This window comes from Sminthopsis crassicaudata, chromosome 1 (assembly GCF_048593235.1).
Source record: "Sminthopsis crassicaudata isolate SCR6 chromosome 1, ASM4859323v1, whole genome shotgun sequence".
NCBI classification, from domain to species: domain Eukaryota; kingdom Metazoa; phylum Chordata; class Mammalia; order Dasyuromorphia; family Dasyuridae; genus Sminthopsis; species Sminthopsis crassicaudata.
The window spans coordinates 418,006,470-418,019,060 of record NC_133617.1 but is presented as its reverse complement, the minus strand read 5'-3'; the positions used below and the strand labels follow the sequence as shown (position 1 = coordinate 418,019,060).

The 12,591-nt window shown below is 40.4% G+C and overlaps 1 protein-coding gene across 6 annotated transcripts in view; it reads left to right on the top strand.

Annotated features, from left to right (window-relative positions):
* KIF24 (kinesin family member 24) overlaps positions 1-10,219 on the top strand; it is a 64,563-nt gene extending 54,344 nt beyond the window's left edge. For 4 of the 6 annotated variants that reach the window (XM_074280209.1, XM_074280212.1, XM_074280211.1 and 1 more), the window contains 3 exons: positions 306-2,678; positions 6,832-6,925; positions 9,322-10,219. In XM_074280209.1, coding sequence (XP_074136310.1) covers positions 306-2,678; positions 6,832-6,925; positions 9,322-9,462 — 2,608 coding nt within the window. In that variant the 3' untranslated portion in view covers positions 9,463-10,219. The remainder of the gene's footprint in view (positions 1-305; positions 2,679-6,831; positions 6,926-9,321) is intronic. The other 2 variants (XM_074280213.1, XM_074280214.1) reach the window with 2 other exon arrangements.
* The last annotated feature ends 2,372 nt before the right edge of the window (positions 10,220-12,591 follow it).

Below are 12,591 nucleotides of genomic sequence, written 5' to 3'. Positions count from 1 at the left end.
TACCAAGTAAATCCTTAGACTGGTTACATCCAATCAGCTGTATACCTCCAGGTATTGTTCCTAAACTCTTACACTCCAGGGAATATTTTCTTATTCTAAACTATTTTCTGAGGGATTTCAAAACTTCTTTTGTTCAAGTAAAGGCATTTATTCCCATACTTAACTTTTTTTCTTATTGAGTTTTGATGTGAGAAATAGGAACTTCCAAATTTTGCTGTATTGTTGGCATTTTTTAATTGCAAGCTGTTGAAGAAAAATATAGACCATGAAAATAATACATTTTAACAAAAAATGCTCACTTGCAGGGTGAAAGAACTGAAAAAAGGAATTAAATGCTGTACCCCAGTTACCAATCGAAATCGGTCATCTGGACATATGTCTCCAAAACGGATTCAGTGTTCACCTTCAGTACTGCTAGCAGACAAGTGCTCTCCCAAAAAAGTGAAGTTAGGATTTCAGCAACCTCTCACTTCGGCCTTCAGCAGTACCCGAGCAAAGTGCTGTCCTTTATCCTTTCATTCAGCCAGTGTCCCTTTTTCTTCCACTCCCAAAAGCATGGGCAGAGGGAATGGCTCCAAAGGAAACTTTAATCATGTATGTGTCACCCCCAGCACTCCTCTTAAAGAATCTACGAAGGCAGGGTCTCCCACAAAGAAGAAGACAGAAGAGTCTACATTGGGTTTTGAGAAGCTCTGCCCTAGCGGGGGCCTTGGGAATACCTGTGTACCAGGCAAGTGCAAAAAAACACGATTAGTGCAGCCAGTGCAAAAGCAACTTGTGTCCCGAGGTGAATTTTCTTTTGGTGAGCCCCGTCATGGGGGGCAATGTAATCAGACCTGTGAGAAGGTGCTCCCCAAACGCTGCTCTGAAGCTTGGACCAGTATACCTCCTCATCAGAAAGACAGGGAAGCACATTTGCGCTTTTACCACCAGCAGTTTCAGCAACCACCTCTTCTTCAACAGAAGTTAAACTACCAGCCACTGGAACAGTTTTTATGCCAGTACAACCCCCAAGATATTAAAGTCCAACAAGATACACCTCCTTTACTTCCTTCTTACTCTCAAAACCAAGATATCACCCAGCTGGAAGACCTAGATGACAGTGATTTCAGTGAAGATTCTTTTTCACCCATTTCTAACCAAAGGACAGCCAAGAGAAGAAACACTCAGAATTGTAGTGAACATTCATTCTTCCTTCATCAGAGAGAAGAACAAGGAACTGAGGATCAGAAAGCTGAAAATGAACAGAGTTTGTTTTTTAACTGCACAATAAATACTCAAGAGAATGATCTGAATGAAAATTGGGTTTTTACCAGTAATCCAGCCTGTTTAGATACAGCAGAAGTAAATAAAAGGCACCACAACAATAAGATTCTTTCTGATTGGAGCATAGAAGATGACTCTACTTCTTCAGACTCCTCTCCAAGTGACAACATGGCAGAACAAGCTTACTGCTCACAAGTTGATTTTATTCCTAACAAGAGAAGTAATCAAGCATTTGACCACACACATATCCCTTTCAAAGATGAGCCTCGTCTCCAGGCTGATGGCACTTCATCACCACCAGAAAAGGACACATCTACTTTCTCAGTGTTAAACCTTGCAGATTATGAATCTTCATATCAAAGAAATTCAGTCATCTTAGCACAGGAGGAAAGCAGCAATAGCAGCCAAACTCAGTTAACAAAACCTATCAAAAGAAGTAACTTGCCTGCTGAAGGAGATTTTTGTGAACCATCAGGAGCATCAGCAGAATCAGCTTCCTCACCAGTGGCTCCTCTCACCATGTCTCTTCTTGAGAGCACAGACAGAGAAACTTCTAATGAACCCCTTCTTAATCAGATGCCAAAATCTCATCAGAGAAGAAAATGGGTACTGGATTTGAGCACACCAAATTCTGACAAGGAGATCAAAACTCCCAATACAACCAAAGACCTCACAGCAGAAAATACCAGTACACTGTTGGGTCTGGACAAACCAACATTGGCTTCTGATAGCAAGGCAGCTCTGCTGCTGTCTTTACAGTCAGAGGACCAGTGGTATTTGTCAGTTTGCGCTGCTACTGAGGCTGCCGGTGATCTCTCAAATCTATCTTTGGCAGGGCTCTATCAGGGCTCAGTTAATGATCTGTCTATAAGTGAAGCCAGTGTGGAAGAGCCCTTGGAGAACAAAGTGGGAACAATGGCCTTCAGAAACATAAAGTGTCAAGACTATGCAAACAGCAAGCATTATGATGCAGATACAGAAGAGACCAAGCTGGACTGGGATTTGAGCTCCCCAGAAAAGCTCGACCCTTACAAGGGAAATCCAGTAGTCAGCCGGGGGTTGGTTTCTCCCCTGCTTCCTTCAGATATGCCTGAAAAAAGGTTTTCAAGCAGTCCAGTGGCTCTCACCAAAACCAGAAGCATTTGCTCTTCTGCCCAGGCCGTAGACCAACAGAACAAGCTCCAGAAATCTGAAAACCCTGTCAAATTGTCTTTCAGTTCTGAGGAAATTAGGCAGCTAAAACATAGACTGATGCAGAGCATCTTTACCCAAACAGGCCTTCTTGGGGAACATGATGATCACAAGAATTCTTTGGCAAATCAGATTTCAGAAAACCAATCTACCCTTGGTAGTCAAAGCAACACATTCCAGATTGTGAAAGAGAGGCATGAGGAAACCCTGAAACAAGCACAGTAAGTTCAGACCTCTTTTTACTCACCTGCATTATCTAGACTTCTCTAGTTCTCCACCTGATACTTATTTCATTGGCTAAGTATTGCAGCTAGGAAGTGAATTAGAGAAAAATATAATCTAAAGCCCAGCTTCTTAAACTGTGGATCACTACCCAAAATGGAATTCACAAAATTATGATTTGTTTTCAGTAAATGTTGGCATACCTGTTTTTTATACACCTATACTCAGAATCACATAAATATTTCTTTCATGAAAAGGAGTGGTGATGGAAAAAGTTTAAAAAGCACTGGCCTAAAGTGACCCAGAATCTTAGAGAATCTCATCAGCTTCCCAGGGCTCAGTTATCCTTTCTGTGCAGCTGACTCCCAATATGTCTGTCCAGTCTTTGTCTTTTTCCTAAGCTCTAGTCCTGTGACATCAGCTGCCTCTTGGGCATTTCAAACTAGACACTCCAGGGATATCTCCAGGCCTAAAATGGAATTCTATTATTTTATCTTTCTTCTCTTCCTATCTTTTACTTTTGACAGTACTGTGATATTCCCAGGAGCACCCAAACTCATTCCTCATTTGTACCACTCCTCATATCACCTATTATCACACCTTGTCATTTCTACCTTCCCAACATCTCTGACATAGATTCCCTCTTCTTTACATGCATAGCCCTCTCCTACATACAGACTCTCATCACCTCTCTTCTCAACTACTGCAATAGTTTAACTGGTATCCCAGCCTTAAGTTTCCCTGAGGCCAGTCTATTTTCCATTTAACTGCCAAAGTAAATTTTTTTAAAGCACAGACAGATGTGATTTATGTCACCTTCCTAATTCAGCCAACTGGAGTGAATCCCTCTTTCCTTTAGTATTAAATATAAAATCCTTTGGCATTTAAAGCCCTTCACATCCCAGTTCCTTCCATCTCTACCCATCTCACAGTTTCCTGTTTCTGTGTCTTTGCATTGGCTGCTCCTCACATCTAGAATGCTTACTTCACCTTCCCCTCCTACTTTATTGAACTTTCTTGCAATTCAGCTAGTTTTACCCTCTGTAGGAGGCCTTTCTTAAATCTCATTGCTGTTACTGCCTGTTCTCTGACCTTCGATTTTCTCTACGTATTTTTTATGTACATAGTTATTTTCATATCATCTCCTCCATTAGAATGTGAGCTTTTTGAAGGCAGGAACTAGTTTTGCCTTCCTTTCTGCAGCCTGGCACAAGTAAGTGCTTAATAAATGCCTGTTGACAGAAAAATATACCTTATAAGAAGGGCCTACATTGAAGTATAGGACTGTAGCATTAGAGAGACTGAGATGAATAATAGAGAGGGAAAGGGGATAGTTGTTTCTGTAACTAAATACATTCACTTATGTGATTTAAGAAGTATTAGATATGGTGAAACGAGATGTATATTGTGTATTGTGTTACTCAGTAGTACAGAACACTTTCTGAGACACTTGACAAAAGTTAAGCTAGAAACACCTGCCCATCACTATGGGATTTTTATAATAGTACATATTGAGCCCTTTATTGTAACAAGAGAAAAAAACCAAAGCAAAGCTAACCAGTATAGTAACCTTATCTTACAGTTCTCATGTGCATAATACTAAAGTCTCCTGGAGGATATATTTCCTTGTCAGTTCTCTGGGACTGAAATTCTTCATTTTTAAATAATTTTATTTTAATTAACATGCATTCATTTTATCTCCCTTTTTAAAAAATCAATCCCTCCCACTTGGGAGAAAAAGAAAACTTAAGCCCTTATAACAAATATGCTCAATCAAGCAAAACAAATTCCCACATTGGCCATATCCAAGAATGTAGGTTTTGTCCAACATCTTGGAGTAGACAGCATGTTCCATCAAAGTACTCACAAACTATTGGGGGAGACAACATGCTGTCAACCATGTACACACAAGACACATGGAAAAGAGATGAAAAGCAATGTCAGAGAGGATACCAGCAGCATCCCACAACTGAAAAAGGCCTCTCATATGGAGAAAAGAGAAAACAACACACTTCATATACATCTTCCCATATTTCTCTTATTTCTTCATTTTATATTCCTATTACATCTGTAATACAGGGACAATACAATAACATCCCATTAAATCCACATGCTAGATAGTTCAGCTATCTGTTGAATAATGCATTCATCATAGGAATTTGCAATCTAAAGTATTTGCAACCTAAGGCAATAGTAGAAATAAAGTTGGTTATTCCTACTTCTGGAGGCAGGGAATGAGATAAGAAAGTTTGGGAGGTTGGCACTGAGATTATTTTTCTCTATAAGGTATCCTTCCAAAGAAAGAAAGGGAATGAGATCAATCAATAGGGAAAAATGAAAAACAAAAGATGTAGTTTGAAAATAGTAAAAAGGAAAGGAAAAACATTCACTAAAAGACTATTCCTGTGTCCTGTCATGGCAGTAACAGCTATCGTCCATAGACCAGAAGACTGAGTATCTATTGGAGCCTGGAACAAGAGGGCATCTTTCTCCTGAACCAGTAGAAATCTAAGCCTATTGGCTCCATACACATGTATGAATCATTAGCGGTTCTGTCAGGCTCCTTTCCTGATGCAAGTGAAAAGATGATTTGATCATTTATTTCAAGGGTGGGGAACTTCCAGCTTGTGAGTCTATATAAGATCTAAAAATCATTTACATAATCAATTAATAGATGATAATGAGCTGAAAGCTTGGTACAACAACCTTCCTTGCTTGAGTTCTATAAGTGGGTAATTTTATATGGCCCTGAATGATATTATCTCCAAATGGCCCTTGGCAGAAAAAAGATTCCCCATCCCTGATTTAGAACATCAGAAAATCTGAAATATTGCATATGCTTTAGAGTGTTGCATATGCATAAAGTACCGAAATGGTGAGTTTGGAACAGTAGGCAGCCTAGAGACTTGACAACTGACTTGTAGACTATTTTTTCTTGCCTGTTTCCTTTTTCTGTAAGAATAGTCTTCAGATGCCCATTAGTTGGAGAATGGCTGAATAAGTTAAGGTATCTGAATGTTAATAGAATACTATTGTTCTGTAAGAAATGATCAGCAGGATGATTTCAGAAAGGCTTGGAGAAACTTACATGAACTGATGCTAAGTAAAATGAGCAGAATCAGGAGATCATTGTACATGGCAACAAGAAGATTATATGATGATCAATTCTGGTGGACGTGGCTCTTTTCAACAATGAGATGATTGAGGCCAATTCCAATGATCCTGTGAAGAAGAGAGCCACCTATACCCAGAGAGAGGACTGAGGGTGGATCAAACATAGCATTTTCACTCTTTTTGTTGTTATTTACTTGCATTTTGTTTTCTTTCTCATTTTTTTCCTTTTTGATTTGATTTTTCTTGTGCGGCAAGATAATTGTATAAATAAGTATGCAAAAATTGGGTTTAAATATATATATTTTACCATGTTTAACATATATTGAATAACATATATATTGCCATCTATGGGAGGGGTTGGGAAGAAGGGGGGAAAATTGGAACACAAGGTTTTGCAAAAGTTAATGTTGAAAAATTATCCATGTTTTGAAAATAAAAAGCTTTAATAAAACAAACAAACAAAAAATAACAGTCTCCAGGTTGAAGACTGGCATTGCTAGGTAACCAAGATTGGCCACAATTCCTGTCAGCTTTGCTCATAGGAGAAAAACACTAGGTTGCCCTACTTCCCTAAATTCAATCTGGCTTTGGGAACAATTTATATTTTCTCTGGTAAAAGAGTGGTTCCCACTGATGGCAACTCCAGAGCTTATTGGCCCATCAGCACATTTGGCCATAAGTTGCACCAGTGCTCACTGAGTGAAAAATTCTGATCTTTGTGGGAAAATGTATTGTGCCTAAGCCTGTAATGCAAGAACTAACAGGACTGAGTTTAAGGTCCTTGCCCCGAGGGAGCTTGTGGTCTTGTTGGGAAAAACAGACATTTAAACTAGCACTGCAGGATAATTATGTGATACAAGTACAAAATGAGTGGGCCAGTCACTGTATTTCTGCCTTCCCTCCCCCAATCTCTAAAACTAGTCTGACTGAGAGATGTCATCTAAGAAAACTGCCAGAGTAACCTGGAGAGGGGGAGTTTGGAGCACAAAGCTTCCTTCTGCTGAAAGGGTTGAGATAGGAGTCCTTGTGCTTCCCCAGACAGGTTGTCATTCGAGCCCATCAGGAACAGCTGGACAAAATGGCAGAATTGGATTTCAAGGAGGAGAGTTTGATCAATCAGATGTCAGTAGCTGTAAGTATACCGTGGAACAACCTCTGAAATTTGGGCCCATTAACTTCAAGATGAAATTGGCATGAATTATTCTCCCAATTATGCCTTAATGCTGTGCAGGAGAGTAATCATTGGCTGTCAACTGACTTGAGGAAATCTCAGTTCTATGCAAGCCTTAAGACTTTTGAAATTTGTAGGTTTAACCTGAAGCTAAGGTTTCTCTCTTAGCTGATTCAGATGCTTTGGTCATTCGACAGCCTTGGAACCAGGAGGGATTCAGTGTCTTGCCTTCTCCCAGACCCAATCTTTGGGAGGCTTGGATTAGTCTCTGCAGGCTCAGAGTAGGCTCTGCTCTCCCATGGTAGGCCAGAAGAAGACTAATGGCAGCTTGGTGACACCTGTGACACCCAGGATGAAGTCTCAACTGTAAATGCAGATGATGATAGCACTTCCCTCACAGGGTGGTTATGATGACTAAATGAGATAATTATAAATTGCTTAGCACAGTGTCTGGTACATAGGATCTATATAAACGCTGTGTATCATTATCATTTTTACTTTTTCCTTGCTATTATAGATCTGGTTGGTTCCAGAATTAATATAGGCTGGTTTATTTTAGGGGAAACAGGCTCAAATACAATCCCCCAGTTAACTCCTTGGGATGTTTTTACTCCATAAGGATTCCCCGATCTCGCTTCTTTTTTTCCTTTGGGATCAAGCTTGACTTGGAGAGAAAGGAACAAAATGTCCTAAAGTTGTGAAGAGCTTAGCCAGCTCAGCTCCTTCCCTGCACCTACTGAGAATTCTTAACGTTTTGTGTGCCATCTGACAACTAGCCATGTGATTATTTTGTTCTGCCCCATCTCCTTCTCTGTAAGAATAGTCTAATGGAAGAATAATTGAATTTAGAATCAAGAGAATTTCAGCCTTGTCCCGAAGTAATCTAGGCAGGTCATGTCACCTATGTCAATCTTTTTCCTCATTTTAAAAAGCAATTAATAATACTGAAATTACTTACCTAGATGGGTTATTGTGGGAAATAGTTACTAAAGTGCAGTGTGTGTGTGTGTGTGTGTGTGTGTGTGTGTGTGTTTTAAGAGAAAGAGGTTGAGAGTTGTTGTTATGAACATAGAAATATGAGGTGAACTCATCCTCTGTTAGTTTAAACATGCCCCCGAGTCATGTTTCCCTCCATTAAGAAAAGATTGCAGCTTTTTAGCAGTTGGTCTATCTCTTGAGGTGATTGAGAAAGGCAATGTGCATTAGATTAAGGAGGGGTTCTCAAATTACGGCCTGCGAGCCAGATGCGGCCAGCTGAGGACGTTTATGCAGCCTGTCGGGTTATGAGGGACAGTGAACTGGCCCCTAGTTAAAAAGTTTGAGGACCACTGCATTAGACTATTCCTGTGTAGGAGCACACTCAAAGCTCAGAGCTGCTACCAAGCCCTCACTAGCTGCTACAGCTACAGTTAGTCTCTTTTCCCATAGTGGACTCAGTAGTTCAGTGGATGCTAATCTTATTTACCATTAATTGCAGGGGCTAGGCAAATATTGCACAAATTTGACTACTGGAAAAAGGGGAGGAATGAAATTGGCTAAAGATAGAAGAAAATTCATGTCTGATTTCACATTGTTGTTGCTAACATAAAGGATCTGTATATCTCAACTCTTATGGGACAAAATCTCAGCTAAGGCCACCAATCCACATTTAGATCAATTCACTTCATTCCTACTTTCTGTCTAGGACTAGACTGTGAGACAGTATGGGAGAAAATGTCTTCCCAGTCTGGTTGAGGAAATAAGACACATTTCATAGAAAAAATACAAGGCAGCATTTGATTAAACACCACTAAATGTCACCATTATACACAATTGGGAACAAAGAATAATAGGATGAAATGACAGAGGGCTGCAGCAATTAAGAAAAATGTCATGTTTGTTATAGTTTCAATAGAGGAACTATATCCTGAAGACAAATAGAATTGGAATATAGAGGAAGAGGGAAAGCTTGAGTAAAGACCACATTGTAAATGAGCCTGCTGAAGGAGGCAGAAAGTCAGGGATGATAATCATGTGGATAATAATAGTAAACACTTTCTATAGCACTTTACAGTTTCCCAAGAGGTAAGTGGGGAAGGGGAAGGGGGGAAGGAGTGTGAGTTTTATGTAAAAGCTCCTTTGATTTTCACAACCACCTTTTGAGATGGGTAATTGAAACTTTGTCACCATTTTACAGAGAAGGAAACCAAGGCTCATAGAAGTTGTCCCAACACTAGAAATGGAAGAGTTGTTCTCCGGCTTAGGTCTTCTTCCAAAGCTAGGGCTTTTTTCATGATGCCACAGAGAGTCATTAAGAGATGTTTGGGAACACTTGTTTCCCACACTTCTCCATGGATTGTCCTTGTTTCGTCCCCTAGGATTTTGAAGACTTTGTGACCCAGCTGGATGAAATCATGGTCCTGAAATCCAAGTGTATCCAGAGCCTCCGAAGCCAACTGAAGTTCTACCTTGCCTGTTGCGGGCCTGAAGCTTCCCTAGAGAAAACATCAGCCTCTTAGACTTGACAGTCCTTTGGAGAGGTGGAGAGGACTTTGGGGGTGGGGAAGGAATTACCCCCGCATGCCTTGACCATGCCAACAACTTATTTCTACTCTGCTTCCTTTATGACTAGTACACAATTGAGTTAAGGGAAGACAGGGTAGAATATACCTGTGTAGAAGAGGTGTCGGCTATGTGGAGTAGCACCCTGCATCTCTGGCAAATGAATCCTCATGCCCAATGATCCTAGCCTTCATGTGGACCATGCCATGTGGCAGTGATCTTTAAGATAATGCGACGGCTTTTTTTGTAGGGCACAAAATGTCTGTCGCTAAGTGAACAGTCCTATCCAAGATCAAGAAGATGCTAGATGAAGATACTGGAGGGCTGCTGCATATGAGTGAGCAGGACAGCCAGAAGAGTTGGGCACAGAGCATTTAGGGAAAAGAACTTTGTTATGAGGAGTTGCTTGGTCAGCTGTGCACTTTTAGGAGAACAGAATTTGGTTCCTGGATCTCTGATAATTAGCAAAAGCATAAGTGATAGAAATTGTCTAGAATCATCTGAGAAGCTTGGACTCTCAAGTGGAGGAGGAGGTATACCATAAGTTCATGGTCCCTTTCTTTACTCCTTGGAGGTTTTGGCAAAATTGAAGAGTTCTCAGTTTAAGTCCAGATCCCTCCTGAATTCCAGGGATTATAGAGATTAAGATTGATTTGGGTTTTTAAGTTGACTGTTTAGTGAGACTACATTAAATTTGATATGTATTTAATAAAAGAGGTCTGATTTCCACACCTCATAGACCAACATATTCTTTGTTCTTAAGTGGAAGGCTATTTGTGACCTTGTGCTTTTTAGCAAGAACATGCTTGAGATGTTTTGTCTTGTGACTTGCTTTGACCATCTTGAGGGTTTTGTCTGAAGAACAATGTATTGGTATGTAGTGCTCATTTCTGTTTGGAGTTTGCTTTCTTTCAATTCAAAGACAGTGGTGATCGTTCTCTGTGCAAGTAAAAGTGCTCCCAGTGTTGCCTTATATTTTTATAGTGTATTCAATCAACTCTTTTTGATCTTTTTAGAAATCCTGAGATTCAGGTAGAGCAGAGATTGCAGTCCCCATTTCATAGGTAAGGCAACAAAAGCCTATCATCATACAGAGTTAGTGAACTGAAGCCAGAGACCTTTTGCCTTCCACAGCTCACATTCTCTGGCCATGCTAGTCCTGTGTCGAACAGAATTAGCAGTGACAGTCCCACTCCTCAGGACATAATACTTGTACTATTTTCATTCAAACCTGGAAACTCTTTCTTAACTCGTGTAAATTAGGGCAAGTCCTCAGTAGTCCTACACCTGCAGGTGTCATGGAAATTTCCTTGCTAACTGTATAACCACCGGCTCATCTCTAAGCCTAAAGTGACTTTGCATATGACTACCAGACAGAAATACTGACTTGGATAAGCAAAGCTTAAAGAATTATTTTGTTAAATTGTTTGAAGGTGGCAGCTGTCAAAAGAATAAGTCATTAGAGAATATTGTCATGGGACTGGTTTTCTATATGGTGGACACTAGATAACTGATGCCCATGATTGTGACCCAAGCAGCTCACATACTCTCTGCAAGGTACTCCTTGGGTTTGTGGCTAAAACTGCTGTTTCTAAAGTTACGAGGATTATACAGTTTTGCTGGGGACTCATTTCACTCTGATATCTTGTTTGATCAAAGTAAGGGAAGCTTCTCTCATTAATAGAGCCTGTGATGACCTTCCATACCCCACAGAGACAGCACCTCACCTGTCCTCCTTGCTTCATTTCAGGGCCCCATCTCCATCTACTACAAATATATTTTCTGATCTGGTTAGGGATGTATCTTGGACTGTTGAAGGTGAAAGGGGTACTAGATATCATCTTGGCCATATCTCTCATTTTATAAGTGAGGCAGCATGCAAGGTGATCACACAGCTAGTTAGTGGCAGCGTCAGGGTTTGAGCTTCAGTCTGACTCCCAGCTTGGTACCACTAGCCAGAATAAGTCACTCATCAAGTTGGAAGAGCTTCAGCCAGATTCAATTCAGTAAATCTTTATTAAATACATAACATTGGGAATACAAAGACAAAATTGAAATTACCCCTGCCCGTGAGAGGAGCTTACAGTCTACATAGGGATGAGGGGATAGATTATATACTGTACACAAATAAATATGAAGAATGTACAAAGTTATATAAAATAATTTTAGAAGGAAAGAATGTTACCAACTTTGGGATATCAGGAAAGTCTTGGTGTAGGAGGTTATACCTGAGCTGTGCTTTGAAGAAAGCCAAGGATTTTAGGAAGCAGATGGGGAGGGAAAGGGAAACTTTCTTGGATATGAGACCATTTCCACAATGGTGTGGAGGCTGTCCAGGGAAAAGCAAGAGAGCAAGTCAGTTTAGAACAGTTTAGGATATAAAAGGAAACAATATGATTGTGGAGAGCTCTAAATGCCAGGACGGAACAGAGGGCTCAGAAATGGAATGGACTTTAAAGCTCTAGGCCAACCCCCTCATTTCATATAGGAGGAACCTGAGACTAGATCTATAAATCTGTCCAACATTACATGATGGGCCTAGCAGTTCAATTCCACGCTAATGATTCCAAATCCAGTGTGCTTGACCCACTGCATCCCTAAGTTTGTTTGTTTTTCCTTTTTAAAATGCTGATACTCCTTGTCTCCTCTAAGCTTAAGTTTAAGAACCACTTATAGGTCTAGATCTCACTGTTTGTTGACCTAGAAGCTTCAGCATGCTCCTTTTCCTGCCTGACCTGATTCTCCCCAACTCAAGGATCCTTTGGCATATCCTTCCTGGTCCTCTCCTTGCTCCCAAGGACTCACCATATTGGTGTTGGAATTAGTATGAACTCAGCTCAGTTCATACCTCTCAAAGCTCAAAGCCCCACCAAGAGGGGTTACACGGTTAGACCCTTTCTTTCCTTAGAGGTTTTGGGGAATCTGAAGAGTTGGCAGCTCGGGCCCAGACCCCTCGTAATCCCCAGGAGCTGGGATTATAAGTGTGGGCCACCACATCAAGGTAAAGTTAGAAAGGGATCCATTCTTATTTTTAAATAGAAAAGTTACATAGTCAAATATTTTAGGAATATTAGTTTGACAGCTGT